Source organism: Kryptolebias marmoratus, linkage group LG20 (assembly GCF_001649575.2).
Source record: "Kryptolebias marmoratus isolate JLee-2015 linkage group LG20, ASM164957v2, whole genome shotgun sequence".
Classification (NCBI taxonomy): Eukaryota; Metazoa; Chordata; class Actinopteri; order Cyprinodontiformes; family Rivulidae; genus Kryptolebias; species Kryptolebias marmoratus.
The window spans coordinates 19,305,495-19,323,003 of record NC_051449.1 but is presented as its reverse complement, the minus strand read 5'-3'; the positions used below and the strand labels follow the sequence as shown (position 1 = coordinate 19,323,003).

Below are 17,509 nucleotides of genomic sequence, written 5' to 3'. Positions count from 1 at the left end.
AAAAAAAAAAAAAAAAACAAAAAAAAAAACAAAACGATGAGATAATGATGATTAAATTGAACAGGCAAAAAATGAAGTTTAAAATGAGCTTTAAGGATATGGGAAGGGATGCACTTAAAGGAATAGTGGAGCTATATTGAAGTGGGTTTTGGTGTAGACGTTATAAATGCTTATTATCGTACCTGTTGTAAGTAGTCTTTTGAACAGCCTCACTTTGGATAAATAGAAGCTAAATCCAACAGGATGAAAAGCTAATGGCTAGTCCAAACTCTGCCGAGACCTGAGTGGATTGAAAACTTTGGAGATTGGAACTGTATTAGGACAGCAGCAATCTGCCTATGACTAGCCATTACCTTGTCAGTCCTGTTGAACGTAAACGATTTCTCCACACTGAAGCCGTTCAAGAAGCTATCTACAACAGGTAAGATAACTTTTACACAAAACAGCACTTCAAAATGGCCAAATTATTCCTTTTAGGTTTGAAAAATCTAATTTAGGCTCCATGTTTAAGGGCCAAGTTTACACTATCATGCTATAGTTCTTAGGGGTCAGTATGTGCTGGGATTTTATGATTTATAGTCAAAATATGGATTAATTTATGAAGAAGTCATGTCTCAACTCAGAGGTGAGAGCCACTTTATATTTAAGCAGTTTGGTTGTGTTAAAACCGAGTCTGAGTCCTTTTAGTTTGGTTTATTTAACCTGGTCTGAAATCTAATACAGTCCCTAGAGGACAAATCTCCAGCAAATCAGAGGTCAGAACACAGCTCATTGTTGTACGGTTTAGAAACCTACTTTTACACACTTCCTGATTGTTTCAGTCCTTTGTGTTTGGTTGGGTGGTGAATACCTCATTTGTTTCTGGAATGTGACACACTCAGAACACCGATTTATGCCTGATTTAGAACTAAATCTGTGACTCGTGTGTGTGTGTGTGTGTGTGCGTGCACAAGGTGAGGAAATGGCTTTCTGTTTTGTTGTTTGTAAGTAAAAGAATCTGAACTTGTTTCTCCTCCTGACACAACATGGACACATAAAGAGCAGCACTGTGTACCTGAAGGGTAAATGATGCTTCGACAGTAGATTTAGTCTTGTAATGGTTGGTGTGTAGACCATTAAAAACGACACTTCCATAAGAAAATGCATTTTTCATTTTTTGTTTTGTTTCTCTGCTTTTCTCCAGGTGTTTAGTGGGAAGCGTCCAGATGGAGAGTTCCCTCAGCAGGGCCAACCGACCTCCTCGTTTCGCAAACTGTCTCTCACGCCTCCCCTTTGTCTGGGAGAAGGAGTCCTGTCCACGATGTCTGGTGGCAGCTCTCCGCTAGATGGGCAGCAGCAAGCCCTGACCTGCCTCATCCCCGAGAAGGACCTGACGCTGTTCGAGAAGCTTGGCGACGGCTCCTTCGGCGTGGTGAAGAGAGGAGAGTGGGTGACACCTGCAGGGAAGGTGGTGAGGAGGCACATGTATTTAGTTGTCTGAAGTTGTCGCTGTGAGATAAAAACGAAAGCTTTCAGGGAGTTTTAATTTGTTTCTGGAAATTGTTCTCATGTTTTAGCTGAATGTGGCCGTGAAGTGCCTGAAGACGGATGTGCTCAGCCAGCCCGATGCTTTGGAAGATTTCATTTGTGAGGTCAATGCCATGCACTCCCTGGACCACCAGAACCTCATTCGCCTCTATGGTGTGGTGCTCACACACCCAATGAAGATGGTAGTGGACACAGAAATGCACACACACAGGGAGGGAGACATGACCGTAATAAAGGCAGCACAGTTACTTGTAGACTTAATAACCATATACTGTACAAAAACAACTTCCAAAAAGTTCACATAATCTGATTTTCCTTTTCAAATCACATATTTTCTTCCCTGCCTTTTGCTTTTTTTTTACCCGTCTTTCTCTTTTTACTCATTTCTTGTCTCTGTGTGTCTTGCAGGTGACCGAGCTGGCTCCTCTGGGTTCTCTGCTGGATCGTCTGCGATGCGTTAATCCACAGGGCCCAGTGCTGATCCACACTCTGTGTCAGTATGCCGTGCAGGTAGCCAGCGGCATGGCTTACCTGGAACAGAGGAGGTTTATCCACAGGGACCTGGCAGCAAGGTAGAGGTTTTTTTTTTTTAAGAGCAGGTCAACAAAATGTCCTACTGTTCATATCCAGGAATTGTTTAATTAGTGTAACTTTTATTTTACCTCCATTTCTCCTTCAAAATGAGTCCTGAGATACATGTCTGTTTACAAAATCAGAGTTTAAAAAATATTAGCTGTTATATTCTTATATTTTATCAGAATACACTCATCATAAATCATTAGGATGTAGAACCCTGTTTTAAAAGAGTCAAATTTTTAATTTTTAACAACATCATCCTCTTCTGTTTAGGAACATCCTGCTGGCCTCTAAACAGAAAGTGAAGATCGGGGACTTTGGCCTGATGAGGGCGCTGCCTAACAACGATGAACACTATGTCATGCAGGAGCATCGCAAGGTGCCCTTTGCATGGTGGGTGGACGGATATTTAAATGTGCTTAACTGATTAACATCTGAAATTACTGACCCTTTTTTTTATTATTTATTTTGTCAGTGAAGCAAAATAGTCTCAACCACCTTCGATAAGCTCCTTTTTTGTCTTTCACTCTTTCCCAGTTTTCTTTATATCTATATATTGCAGATAAAAGCTTGATGTATGGTAGTTTGCTTCGTGTCCTGTTGCAGGTGCGCTCCTGAGAGTCTGAAGACGAGAACGTTCTCTCACGCTACAGACACGTGGATGTTTGGAGTCACTCTTTGGGAGATGTTCACACATGGACAGGAGCCATGGCTGGGCCTTAATGGTAGCCAGGTTAGCCCACAAACAATTAACCCATAAAGACATGTGCACAGAAACAGGAATGTCTCCCAAGTTTAAAAAAATGCAACATTTATCTCCATCTTCTCTTTTGTGTGAATCAAAACCAGATTCTTCATAAAATTGATAAAGAAGGTGAAAGGCTCCCCAAGCCAGAGGACTGTCCACAAGATATCTATAATGTTATCCTGCAGTGTTGGGCTCAGAAACCAGATGACAGACCCACTTTTGTTGCCCTTCGTGAGTTCCTTCTAGAGGTGAGTAGTTCAGTGCACCAGAGAAGTCAATCTAAGGTGATGAATATGTTTGTCTCTGAGCTTTACTCCTCTGAACCGCTGAGGAAGCTGTGTTAATGGCACATAAACAAATAAATGATACTAATTCTAACTCATTTTCGAACATAGACGCTTGCTTTCTCTGCTCAAAATGAACTACTGGCTCCATCTAGTGGTCAATAGAACCATTACACATTGTTGTAGAAATTTTCTTTGTTAAATGTGTTTCATATTATCTAATTTGTTTGTTTTTTCAGTCCATGCCCACAGACATGTGTGCTCTACAAGACTTTAACGAGCCTGACAAACTCCAGATCCAGATGAATGATGTCATCACCATCATAGAGGGAAGGTGGGTGTAGACGTTTTAGACTAGTACCTTTTACTGCTGAACAGTAAAGATAGCATGCTGTATGACTGCAAGTATCATAGATCACCCAGTATGAAGACATGCTGTTAATTGATGACTCTAATGTGCTTTGTGAATGTGACATGCAAACCTTATGTAAACCTAAAAAGAAACTACAACTTTTTACCTCCTTATTTTGTTACAAAGCAACATTCTGCTTGGAAAATTTGTTCACGTGTGTTACTTTGACAAGTGCCGCAGACAGTGGCTTTAGAAAGTGTTCAAACCCACTTCACTGTTTTTGCAGCTTGTTTTGTAATGTAGCCAGATTCTATTGAGGATATTTCTGTACTTTCTATTCACCTTGTTCTTAATCCTGATAAGTGTCATTCCCTGCTGCTGAAAAACACTCATACAGCATGATGCTGCCACCACTATACCTCACTGTGGGGATAGTGTTGCGCCAGTGATGAGCAGTGCCATATTTTTTTTCTTTTAGAACATTTAGAATTGAGGCAAAATGCATTAATCTTGGTTTCATCAGACCAGAAAATCTTGTTTCTCACGGTCTAAGAGTCCTTCTACCAGCTTTCAGGTGTTCACTGAGGAGAGGCTTCTGTTCAGCCACTCTCTCATAAAACCCATATCAGTGGAGGTCTACAGGGGTCTAAATATTTTTCTGAAGCCAACTGTTAACCTTGTAGCAGACCAGTCATATTATTTTATTATTCAGTTTATTCATTTTCATTTTAAAAACAAAACATTCACATACAAAAAAAAAAAAAAATGTGGCACCAGTATTTCCATATAGTTAACATCACAATTAACCTAATTAATTACCACTTACACACTTTTCAGGGCTGAGAATTACTGGTGGCGAGGTCAAAACAAGCGTACCCTGAAGGTTGGACCGTTCCCCAGGAACGTGGTGACGTCTGTTGCAGGGCTGTCGGCGCACGACATCAGCAGGCCTCTTAAAAACAGCTTCATCCACACGGGTCACGGAGACACAAACCCTCAGCGCTGCTGGGGCTTCCCAGACCGGATCGATGAGTAAGAAACACCTTTGACTTATCACGTTTGAATCTGAATTTAGGAACTATTTGGATGTAAAATGCCAGCAAAACGTTGCTTTAACTTGTATGAGAAATTTAGAGACGTGTTTATTCAAATCAGATTACTTTTCTTTACTCACCAACAGATGGCGCTAGTATGCTATTAAATTAAACTGCTTGTTCTGACCAAGTCAACATACTGATGTTTACTGTAAGTGTTTCTTGTCCTTCCAGCTTATACCTCGGGAATCCCATGGATCCTCCTGATGTTTTGAATTTCGAACGCAGTGCTACTCAGCCCACACAGCTTCCAGGACGAGCCAGAAGTGGGTTAAAGTCAAACACGTTCTTCCAATTTGTGTTTACCCAGACAGTGAAAGGGCAGGAATACAAATACACTCCAACTTAAAATTTTAGTAATAAATGAACCTTTTTATATGACAACAACATTCTTTGCTGTAAGTTCCACATTTGCTCCTTTGCTCAAACGGTTAACCTTCACCATGGTCACACATTTGAAACAGTGGGTTGTGTGATTCAGTTTGAAGGTTGTGACAGTGAAACTCTTTCTGTTCAGCTTGCTTTTCTCTTTGCTTAACAAACCTTTCAAATGCATTCTGACATTTGCTTGTTTACTTTCTGTTCTTATGGTCTTTGCTGCTACTAGTTTCCCTCTCCTTTTTTTTGTTTCTTGTGCGGCGGTGGTGTCTGTTTTTATTTTTGCAGAGGAGCCTCCTCCCCGGCCTCCTCAGCCAGCAGTGTTATTCAAGAGTAAGTCTGGTTTCTCTGAGCAGCTTCTTATCCCCTGTTCCTGTCCTCTGTGTTCACTCTTAGCTCCACTTCTCAAAGGTACATCGCGCATTTCTTCATTTTCTCCTTTGCAGCATCTCTGCACGTACTTCCTTTTTCTTAAAATTGTTATTTTCCATCTCGCCGCCTCACCTAACAGATGTGCAGTGTCTGCTTTACAGGGGGTTGCAGAAGTATTCACGTCCTTTCTACTTTTTGTTCGATACAACCTTCAATTTAAATGGATTTTTAATTAGATTATAATTATAATGCTTTCAAAACTTGTTTCAAAAAAATTCTAAAAAATATTTAAAACCTAAAAGTGGTGTGTGCATATGCCTTAACACCTTTTGCATTAAAGCCTCAACCATTAAATTCAGGGAGTTACAAAAATGTCCTAGACCATTAAATCCATTATTAGAAGATAAAAAAATGGCCTGCTCAGAGGGTAATCCACCAAAACTCAGACTGGGTAAGAAGAATCAGAAAAACAACTACTGTAACAGGGCAAAGATAACCCTGATGGAGCTGGGCAGCTCTTCAGTAGAGAAGAGACCATCTGTCCATAGGAGCTGGGCTTCATGGAAGAGAAACCAGAAAAAAGAAATAGGTTTCAAGACTCCCCAACTATGAAGATGGTTCTGTGATCAGATGAGACTAAAATGAAACCTTTTGGCCATCAAAGGCAACATCATATTTGGAACAAACCTAACACCCCTCATCACGCTGAGAACACCATTCCCTCAGTGAAGCATGGTGTTGGCAGCATCATGCTGTGGGGATGTTTTTCAACAGCAGTAACTAAGAAACAGGTTAGAGTCAAAGGACAAATGAAGCAAAATGTAGAGAACTTCTGAGACAACCTGTTTGAGTCTGGGACGGAGATTCACCTTAGAGCAGGATAATGAGCCTACACACTCTGCTGAAGACACACTCCACTGGTTTAAGGAGGGGAATTATGTCCTAGAATGACCCAGTCAAAGCCCAGACCTCAATCCAACTGAGAATCTCTTGTTTAATTTTAAGGTTGTTAGACACAAGCAGCACCCATCTAACCTGAAGGAGCTGCAGCGGTTGAGTCATGAAGAAAGGGCAGAAATTTCATTGGTTAGTTGTACCAAGCTGAGGGAGACAAACCTAAAAAGATTTTCTGCTCTAATTACAGTAAAAGCACCAAGGGTGTGTGTGGATACATTTGTAACCTCCTGTAAACTACTCATCATTAGGCTTTCTGGAACAGTGCATGTGTTGTATTTGTGGTCCTTAAGGCCCCATGATGTCTTTTATTCTTGAAACGTTTGGTAATGAAATAGTGAATCTATTACGTTCTCATCAACAGAACCTTGCTATGATCCAGTAAGTGAAGATGAAGATCTGACCTCTGCAGCACTAAAGAGGTTATCGCTAAGAAAAGCCAGCTCACTCAAAGGCCTCAAGCTCAAACCTGCTGCTTGGGTCTCTGGTTCCAAACAGGGTGGTGGCAGGACTTCAGGCTCAGGCCACACCCCCTGCAGTGAGGTGTCTCTTATTGACTTTGGGGAGGAATTCCCCTCATCCACACTCTCCCCCTCCCCTGTGGTTGAAAATCAGCTTCCTGTGCTGGCCAAGCTAGCTTTGGAAGGAAAAAACATCCTGGACAAGACCCCCCCTCAGAGCCCATCTACAGCACTGCCTCGACCCCTTCACCCAACTCCTGTAGTGGATTGGGACGCTCGGCCATTACCCCCACCCCCCGCCTACGATGATGTAGCCCAAGATGAAGATGATATGGAGGTATGATAACCCAAACACTTTATGCAAAACATGATTGCAATTCTTTCACCTAAATCTGAAGTAAGACTTGCTGAATTTCTCAATCATCTTTCCCCACTAAGGTGAGCTCCATCAACAGCTCAGGGCAGCAACTTGAAGATGAAATGAGTGCTGTCCATTGTGTCGATGGAGCTCTCTCTTCAGGACACAAGATTGAGGGTGAAGCTGTCATTTCAATGTGGCCAGACAAGCCAGTTCTTGAGGACAACCTTTTTCTTCCCAGCAAGCAGAATCAGGATGTGTCTTCCTCTTTCTCCCAGTCTGTGGAAATCTTCCAAGAACTCCAACAAGAGTGCATGAGGAGGCTCAATGTCCCTACCGGAAGAGCTCATCAGTCATCCTCGCCATCCCAAATCTCTGCACCAAGTCCTCAGACTTTTCAGAACGCACAGGACGGGCAGCAGAGTTTCTTCTCCACCAGTGAGGACAAACCTCAGATCCCCCCACGTGTCCCCATCCCCCCTCGCCCCATAAAGAGGAGTGACTACACATCTAGCCGCTGGTCAAGGGACCTTTCTGTTTCTCCAGTGCCAGTTGAAACCAAAGAAACTCTTTCAGTCCTGGATGGACCACCTCAGATCCCTCCTAGAGACCCTTTGTCTCAGCCGGGCTCCAGGACTCCAAGTCCCATTTGTCTGGTGGGATCCACTCAACAGAGACCCTACTCTGTTAGCCCCTCTGCCCTGCAGGCTTCACTTACTCCCTGCCCCTCCGCACACACCTACAGCTCCTACCTCTCCACCTCTCCAGGTAAACCCATGCCCACCACACACAGTTTTGCCTCAGATCCTAAATATACTGCACCCAAAGTGATTCAGGCGCAGGAGAAGAACTCGGCCAGCAAAGGCCCCTGTATCCTGCCCATCGTCCGTGACGGGCAGAAGGTCAGTAACACACATTACTACCTTCTGCCAGAGAGGCCTCCTTACCTTGATCGATTTGAACGTTTCTTCAGGGAGGCAGAGAGCCTCCCCACCACCGATGTAGAGAAGAGGCACGTACAACAGGCTAATATGGCCACTGTGAGACCAATGGTAGTCAACACCCAAACAGTCCAGGGACACATCCAGGGACACATCCAGGGGCACGGGCTCGTCCAGCCAGGGGAGCTAAAGGCTAATTTTTCCTCTAATAATAACATCCATCTGAGTGGACCATGGTCAGGGATGAAGACATCAGTTAGTCTCCCTCGTGTGTGTTCAGACGGGCTGACAGCGACGGAGGTCACTACTTCCTGTCCCACGACAGACAGTGGAGGACATTCACTTGACAGAGTCAAAATGGTATGCTTAGTTATTTTCATCCTGTTGCAAACACACATATATTATTATATATAAAAGGTGGTGGAAGATTATATCTATTACATTGATGATTCACTTTTTGAGATTCTTTGAAAGTGGGAGAGTTTCTCTGCTATTTATAGTTGAACTTATGTTTTCTTTAATGCTATAGGGATTCATTTTTGTAAGTTGGGTCAAAGTCACTGACCTTAACCATCATAAATGTGAAAGCATGGGTATTTTGGACCTTTCTCATGTTAAAACCTAAAATAGGTTGAATTTTACTGATTTATGAAGGAGTCAAAAAGACTTAAATATGATCTGCATTAATAATAAATAAAACTTTAATTGGTTACAGGTATGCACATCAACTACGGCCCTGCATGCCAAGGTTTTCAACAAAGATCTTGTGCAATATGTTAGTTTTCAAAGACTGTGTTTTGGATAACTCTCAGCTACTACTGGATCTAACTTTAGATCAATATCTGTAAAACTGAATGAGTTATAGCTCTTTTTTTTGTTTGTTGGGGTTGATTAGCTGTAGAGGCCATCTTGAATCAGGTTGAGTCCAAGAATTATTCAGTTGTAGATGTACATCCAGGGATTTCATATAAATCCATCCATTGGTTAATGAGATATTTTGAGTAAGTGATAATGAATTTTTATTAAACGGTTTGTTTGATTGTTCTTCATTGAAACTTTTATTTTCTGGGTCGACAGTTCACACAAATGTTGTATGTACAAAATCTGTAAGAAAAGCTATAGATGTCGGTGTGTTTTAGGCTTTCTGTTGGTTAAAAAGAAAGTGTGAACAGTTTGTAAATAATGGTTAAAAATGTTTATTTTATTTCATTATCAAACCTGAAATTCCAGATAAGTTTAAAACACTAGCAGACACTTTAATTTTCCATTTTCAAAGCCTTCTTTTTTAATATAATCACTCTTTTGGTGTGTTAAAAACCCCAAATTGTTTGCAGTAAAATTGCTTTAATAGACTTGATTGATTTCTTCATGCTGGCTGAATAATTCTGACAAAAACTGAGTCTGACAGACCTGAAATCAGAGGCGTCAGGAGCCACTAAAGGCTGTCCATTGATCAGGTGCTTTTTGCTGCAGATTCAGAGGCATTTGGTCAAACACGACGAGGGAGGAATCGGGTGAGAATTTGAATAATTTATCAGCTGCACAGCAGTAGAGATCAATGCAGGACAGACCCATGCACCAGTCACTTAATGGATGTAGTTTCTGCAGGGTGGCTGATACATGGTATCACTGCACAAGCAAGAAAACATTGTTGGATGTGATCAAAACAACTGGAAGCGATTTGATTATTAAAACTCAGTTTATTTAGGCAAAGAGCTGCTCTGCTCCTGATCAGTTTGACTCTTAGGAGCTTTCAGGTAAAGCTAGTTGATTTGTTGTTGGTTTTACGATTTCCTCAAGTCTATACAGATGGTTTCATCCAATGAAAAGAAGCTCCGAATCAAATCTGATCATGTTGTATGGTTTTTAGGTGCAGGAAGCCGTTCATGGTGTGACAATAGAGGAGTGTCAAGCTGCCCTCCAGAACCACAGCTGGGATGTCCAGAAAGCTGTGAATTATCTAAAGGTGAGAGCATTTTCTATTGTCATTATGGGAAATGTCAATTACTGCAGCCGCTTGAAGTGAGATTCATTCATTTCTCTCGCTCACAGGGATTTGCTTTGTATTCACAACAATACTCACACATTGATATTGTGATGAAAGTGAATTTTAGTTATATTGTGTAACCCTGTACAACAGTAGTTTTCTTGCAGGGAAGCCTAAACATGTCCAATAAGCTAACAAAATATTAATAGATCAATAAGTAAAAGTTCTAATTAGGTTTTTCAGTCAGTTAATAAAATAGTTTTTTCCCCCCTCAATTTAGCTCAAATCAAAAAAGAAGTTAAATTGGTTTTACTTTTTGCATACACCGTATATATTTATGTTCTGCTTGTTTAATCATTTATTGATCTGGATTTTGACAGGCCATATTACCAGTTTTCCTCATCCCTGTAAAGGCAAAGGCAGGTCCAGACATGATTGGTTCAAGTCGTGTGTGTGGGGGTGTGCCTGTGTGTGTGTGTGTGTGTCACCAGTAGGCCTTGAAGGGCTGTCCATGGAAAAACCAATAACAATGAGAATATCCACACTGTTGGGGCGTAACATTCTGTAAACGGTGAGGACAAGCATGCACTACACACCCCAGCTGTGTCCAGAAATGTATTTCCTCGTAAATGTTTTTTGATGACCTGCTACTGCTCGACGCTGTGCAAAGAAAAACGACTAAAGAAATTTTACACACTGAAGTTTCAAGAGCTGTTGAATTTCGAGAACTTTTTTTTTTCCTGCTTTTATGTGCAACAGCATCAGTTTGATGACGTCTGGCAATTGTCAAAACACTCAGTAAAGAACACACTTATACCGGCTCTTCCTAGTGTCTCATTTCATCCTTTGTGGTGTGTTATCAGTCTGTCACACTAAGTGAACATTTTATAGGTGCAAGGCAAGTAGAAGTGTGTCCTACTTTGTCCATTACCTCACATAAAAGACAAACTAAAAACTTTAAAGGGATAGTTTAGCTATTTTGAAGTGTGTTCCTGTGTAAAAGGTAAAATTGGCAATATCTTACCTGTTGTAGGTAGTGAATGACCTCATTTTGGAAAAATAGAGCTTCGGTTCGACAGGTCTCGTCCAAATGCAGCTAAGACCAAAATGGATTTTCTAGGGGTTTATCTAAACATTATTTTATAAATGTACACAACTGTCCGTTTCACATTACATAGTTATTTGCAAAGAATAGTTTCTAAGTGTCTCATTTGGGCTAGCTCATCTGTCCTGTCAGAATTCAAAGAGCCATCTACAACAAGTAAAACATCAACTTTTCATAACTTTTCCATTGAACCCCACTTCAAAATGGCCAAACTGTCCATTTAAGTGTTATTAAGGATGTATTTTTTTTCTAAAGATTAGACAAATAAGGAATAATAAGTTTTATATGAATTTAGTCTTGGAGGTGTCACTCTTTCTGCACCACAAAAGAGATAACATGATTCTCTATGTTTTGATTGGCTGTCAGTTTTTATTGTTCCTCAAATTGCTCTGAAAATGATCCCAAAGATGTTGTTTGCCACCATCAGACTCATACAGAAGTAATGTGGACTCTGTCGTCTACTCATCTCACACATGCGGGTACAGAAAGTGATTCTGAAACAACAGACTGCACTGAAGGCAGCTGTATAAACCAAGTATGTCTGTATGTCTCAAAGTAAACTGGGTAATAAAAGAGTTTATGAATCCAGTCAATCAAAACAACAAAAGGATTCTTTGAGACAGACTTCACAACATCTCAGCTCAGACCGACAGGATATAACATCTTAATGGACATCATTAAAATCTGATAAATGTAGTTTGTACCTTATAGATTTATATCCAGGAGAGCTTTGTTGATACTTATGGAAAGATTTCCAACATTGCTGCCGCAGTAAATCAGCTATAAATAAATAAATAAAAAAATCCCATGTCTTTGGTGGCCTTTTAAACACAGACCTGAATGGCTGTGTTTGAATTGGCTGCTGCAGGATGGGAGGTGTGTTTGGACCACAGGGAGCACTTCAGTGCTCCTTGATAATGGCAGTGAGGGCCCTGAGAGGAGAGAAAAGCAAACCAGAGAGCTCAGATTTCATCTAAGTAACACGAGAACAGGAAGCTGAGCTCTTATAGCTTTCTGCTCACTGTCTCTCTTAGAAAAGAATCGATGGAGTGTGTCGATGCTTTGTGTAAAGAGCAGTGATTTGATGTGTTTTCTGTCTCTGCAGGTGGAGCAGCTGTTCTGTTTGGGTCTGAGGAGCCGGGCCGAATGTTTAAAGCTGCTGGAGATGTGTGATTGGAACCTGGAGCTGGCCAGCACTCAAATGTTAGACAATTATGGATCCACAACAAAACAAAGGTACTGAACTCTGTGTAATTAAATGTTATTTTTAAGAGCTGCCCTGTCACATTCCTGGTTAGATCGAGTAATAATCTATTTTGTGTTCATACAGCAACCTGTCTTTAATTTCCGTTCTTATCAGATTTAACTTGACATCTGGGGAAATAATGTCACTTGAATATTTCTGAGCATCGTCTCTGTAAAATGAGTTCCCTCCCTCCTGACCCCGTTCATTTGGCTGACATGTTTTCATCATTTCTGCTTTCGCAAAACGCACCGTTAAAATCGACTTTCTGGTTGAGCTGTTGGATATTTTCCAGGTGCCGCGTGTTTTTGTTTGCGCTACATTTACAGACATGCAACAGTATGATGCAATGTTGTGCTGTTAATGAGGCTGAGGCTGTATCTGGCTGCTGCGTGCGGCAACCTCTCTCGTTACCGTAGAATAGAAGTGGGATGTTTACTTTAAATGTATATATTTTAAGTGTTTGCAAAGCTTGAACAGCCCTGATTTTGCTGCACAATAAGCGTTCATGTGAAAGCAGCAGCTCAATGTAGGGGGTGCGGCTGATAATAAATTCTCTCCTCGTTAGTCTTATTGCACTGAAACAACCGGGCCAATCAGAGTGATTTACGTTGTCAGCAGCACAACGGGAACAATGCTTCTACTGTATTATCATCAACCCGCAGAGGCGGGTAAAGACCAGATCATTTTTAGTGTTCTGATAAGTAAATGTATAATGAAATGGCAAGTAATAAAACCTAGAATTGAAGAGGGTGGGCTGTTCCTTTTCCCATGATTGTATCAAACAAGGAGAAAAAAAAACACTCATTGAGAAAGCTACTAGTGCTAATCATTACTGCACGTCGTCCTGTTGCCACAGATGTAAAACCCTTTCTGTGTGTCCCACGTATCTCACCTCAAAAGTGCAAAATTTCCTAAAAGACTATATGAAAGTCAGCGAAAGTAATCCAGGAGGATTAATCACCTCATCTCATGTAGTTCTCATCCTAAAATAGATCTAATCTTATATTTGCAGATGGTGACAGAAATCTGAAGGTGGGGAAGTTCTGATTGGACTTTTCATCCTCGGTAAAACATCATCAGACGGAGGATCTTCTCTCGACCCGCTCTGTTTGAGGCTTCTCTCCTTCAAACAGAAGATTTTACTTTGAGAAATGAAGACACGAGCACAAGTTTGGCGAACTTCGATAAGTCCCTATTTGCCATAGGTACGGACATGTGGTCAGAAAAATAAAGACTTTGGGTCATAGTTTGACTTCCGTTTGAAAGTTATGTGACAAAGAAATTGTATCCCACCATCCACCAGCCAGGGTGGAAAAAACTCTGCTCATAAGGTACAAAATCAAACAAATACACGTTCAGTTGAATAAAAATTGAATCACCCTGTGAGCAAAGTCAGCAAGGAACTTCAGTTCTATCCAGAACACATCCACTTAAATAAATGTGAGCCTCATCTGTTGGCAGCTGTATCATCACTTACAGGCAATTAGTTTCAAGGAACTATACAGAGCTTCTGACGCATGCAAGCACAATAAAATCTATCTAATTGGCTGTTAAAGCAGGATTTTCCTGGAAATAATTTTAGCCATTGAGAGTGGTGAAGAGGTGAGAGTCATATGCTGCTAGGCTGGGGAGGAGGTGCAAACATATACAGTAAATTTAAAAAAAGAAATGATCACAGCTGCAAAGGAAATGGGTTTCTAGCAAAAAAAAAAGGGGGTTAGTTTGGAGAATCCACTGGCTGCAATGCAGTGCTTCACTCGTTGAGCTAAAAGAAGATTCCAGAAAAGTCCCACAAAACTAGAAAATTTAGGTTTAAGACATATAAGTAAGAATAACGTCCTCTTTAAAGAGGCATGTACGTTTCTGTTATTGTGCAGTTATGTTAAATATTACATATTTTTTTAATTGCTTAAAAAAAGAGGACTTTTGAGTCCATTATAGGTCACAGCATTTTTAATTTGATCATTGGAAAGTTCCCGCATTTCCTTATTTGGTCCCTCTAAGCACTTTGTCCTCAGAGAACTCCCCCAGCATCAGCTGAAAATGCACCCCGACCACATGGACAGCAACTAACAGACAAGTGAAATTTCCTCCTAAATCATCACTCCATACCACAACTGGGATGGTTTTGTCAGCATCTTTCTGGGAAATCATTTCAAACCGAGAGGACGGGTATTCTCACTGCTCGATGAGACGATGCTTCTTTTATTTATTTTTTTTCCAGTTTGTGTTGTCGTTGCGGGGTGAGTCAACATATGGGAGACTTTATTTTTCTTCCAGACACGCTTAGTGAGTTTGAGCTGAACGGGAAGGAAGGGGAAACAAAAGGCTTTACTGGAAACCCTCCACGTCTTTAGGAATTGAGAAAAAGTGGTGTTTGATTTATGATGTGTTTGGATATGTGAGTGGGATCACGCAGATGCCTTGTGTACAACCAACCCATCTGTGTGTTTGTGAAATGGAAGGTCACGTGACTCGGGGAAGCCTGTCTGAGAAGAGACTGCACATGGCAAACTAAAAGGCTGACTAGGGGGGGGGGAAAGAAGCTTTGGAATATGTTTTTAAAGGAAGAACTGGGCCTGATTAAGAGTGACATCTCAATTCTTTCCCATCTGAGTAACAGAGCTGCCATAAAATCCACAGCCTATTCATCCAGTAGTTTATAAATCCTTTTTTTTTTTTAATCATCTGCCTGAGTGAACTGTAAAGAAAACTGTTTTCAGCGTTAGACGTTAACTGAGTTTGCCTTCACAGAATGAGAACGTTATCCTTAAAGTTTCTGAAGTGGGGTTCTGTGGAAAGGTTATGAACAAATAATATCTTACCTGTTGTAGATAGCTCTTTGAGCAACCTCAGTTTGAAGAAATAGTTTAATTCTGACCAGATTAACGAGCTAATGGCTAGTCCAAGGAGTGCCAAGACCAAAGTGGATTACTGCTGTTTTGAAACAACTCAGAAATGTCAGTACTTTACATGAATGTTATTTTAAAGGCCTTCACACAGGTCTATCCACCTGCGCCTGCAGAGATATCCTAATATTGGTGCAGGATGGACTGGACTGCTATGACATTTTTTAGATTGTGCTTGTTTTAAGACGACAGCAGCCCTCTTTGTTCTTGGCCCCTCCCGGACTGACTATTAGTGTGTCAGTCTAATAAAGCGGTCAAATTAAACAAATTTTTAGTTCTGATTTTTTGCCCCAAACGACCATAAAAACAGCATAATCAAAAAGAAGGAAAAAAAAAAGATTGTTAGAAATATTTTGCCCCAATCATCTTTGCCAGCGAGCTTCATTCTTGCACCGCCTCCTGATTTGAGCTGCAGCAAGTTAGAAAGGACAGACTTGTAATACAACAATATGCCACCATATTTAATGTAATATTTATGAAGTAGGCCCATTAAGTACATTTTAAATTCACACATTAGGAAGTTTTATTTTACAAAATGACTGATGTTTGTTTTTAAATGACTTGAGTCCTACAGGGAGATTTTTAAGCACTTTACTGAGTATTGGAGGTTCTGTTGGACTGAAACATTTTGCTGTAGTTTGTTTGAAATTTGTCAATATCATTCTTTTATATTTTCCCATTTGATTAATAAAATTTCATTAATCCGCCAAATACGACAGGTGGGAAAAAAAAAAAGTAGTTTAGATCATTCAGAATATAATAACTTCTTCCTCATCTTCCTCTCCTTCTTTTTTTAAAGTGTGAATCTAATAAAAGAAAATATTAATACCATTCAAACTGGCCCTTTAATGACAAAGTCAGTGCTAGCTCTGCCATTTCCCCTTTTAAACTGATGGAGCGGTTGAAGAACCGGGTTCAGATGAGTGGATTTGCCTGTTCATGCCAAGCTGCTGTAGTTTCCTGTTAGGACTGAAACAAACCTTTGAAGTGTTTTGACTCATCTGGAGCAACTTTCTCCTGTTGTGATATTAGCAAACTGTTCCGTTCTGTGTAGATGTCTGTTAAGTTATTTTCTGCTGTTTTTCCTTCGACACGCCACCTTCCCGTCTTTTTCTAAGTATTTGCATCCCTGGATTTGTTTGATTTGATGCCTACTGTAAATTAGTTTCTGTTGTTTTTCTCCTACTGGCGTTGATGGGAAATTATAAATGCCGAATTTATAAATGTAATTTTTAATTAAAAAAAAAGGTATTTTTTACATGTTTTCCCCTTGTTGTTTCTTCTTAACGCCACACAATCTTTAGTAAAATGAAAGCCTATTATTATTATAATTGTTAATGTTAGACCCATCTGCAGAATCGCCACCTTCATGTGGTGGAGGGGTTTGAGTACACTGTGACCCTGGGGGCTATGTTGTCTTAGGCATCAGCCCCTGGTAGGGTCTCCCATGGCAAAGTGGCCTCAGGTGAGGGGTCATAGGTGTCAGGAGCGATTCAAAAACCTCAATGAACAAACACTATAACCGTTGTGTCCAATCCTGGTCCTGGAGGGCCCCTATCCTGCATGTTTTAGGTGTTTCTCTGCTGTGACACACCTGATTTGAATGACTGAGGGATTAACAGGCTTCTGTAGAACCTGAAGACCTGCTGAAGAGCAGGGAAACAACTAAAACATGCAGGATAGAGGCCCTCCAGGACCAGGATTGGACACGACTGCACTATAAGGATCAAGGTACCTTGCCCAGAAAAGGGGAATTCCCATAGGAGCCAGGCCAGGGGGTAGAGCTTGCCGATGAGTGCCTGGTGGTCAAGCCTTGGCTCCTGGGGTTCGGCTGGGCCAAGCCCAAGAAAGAAACAGGATGGGAATGTCGCCTCACTGGCTGGTAAGGAGTCTGAGCTTGTGTGAGAGGTACACCAGGGGTCTCCAATCCTGGTCCTCGAGGGCCACTATCCTGCACGTGTTACTTGTTTCCCTGCTCCAACACACCTGATTCAGTGATTAAATCACCTCCTCATGTTCTGCAGAAGTCTGTTAATCACCGATTGATTCAAATCAGGTGTGTTGGAGCAGAGAAACAAGTAAAACATGCTGGATAATGGCCCTCGAGGACCAGGATTGGAGACCACTGAACAAAACTATAAATGCAATACTTTTGTTTTTGCTCGCATTTTTCCATGAGCTGAACTTAAAGATCTAAGACTTTATCTATGTACAGAA

The 17,509-nt window shown here is 41.0% G+C and overlaps 1 protein-coding gene across 10 annotated transcripts in view; it reads left to right on the top strand.

Moving 5' to 3' along the window:
- tnk2b (tyrosine kinase, non-receptor, 2b) overlaps positions 1-16,550 on the top strand; it is a 56,521-nt gene extending 39,971 nt beyond the window's left edge. For 3 of the 10 annotated variants that reach the window (XM_017420279.3, XM_017420276.3, XM_017420278.3), the window contains 15 exons: positions 1,184-1,450; positions 1,557-1,709; positions 1,936-2,099; positions 2,377-2,496; positions 2,710-2,836; positions 2,953-3,099; positions 3,375-3,469; positions 4,325-4,519; positions 4,756-4,847; positions 5,248-5,370; positions 6,650-7,083; positions 7,185-8,405; positions 9,916-10,011; positions 12,243-12,373; positions 13,396-16,550. In XM_017420279.3, coding sequence (XP_017275768.1) covers positions 1,184-1,450; positions 1,557-1,709; positions 1,936-2,099; positions 2,377-2,496; positions 2,710-2,836; positions 2,953-3,099; positions 3,375-3,469; positions 4,325-4,519; positions 4,756-4,847; positions 5,248-5,370; positions 6,650-7,083; positions 7,185-8,405; positions 9,916-10,011; positions 12,243-12,373; positions 13,396-13,402 — 3,372 coding nt within the window. In that variant the 3' untranslated portion in view covers positions 13,403-16,550. The remainder of the gene's footprint in view (positions 1-1,183; positions 1,451-1,556; positions 1,710-1,935; positions 2,100-2,376; positions 2,497-2,709; positions 2,837-2,952; positions 3,100-3,374; positions 3,470-4,324; positions 4,520-4,755; positions 4,848-5,247; positions 5,371-6,649; positions 7,084-7,184; positions 8,406-9,915; positions 10,012-12,242; positions 12,374-13,395) is intronic. The other 7 variants (XM_017420284.3, XM_025006819.2, XM_037981899.1 and 4 more) reach the window with 6 other exon arrangements.
- The last annotated feature ends 959 nt before the right edge of the window (positions 16,551-17,509 follow it).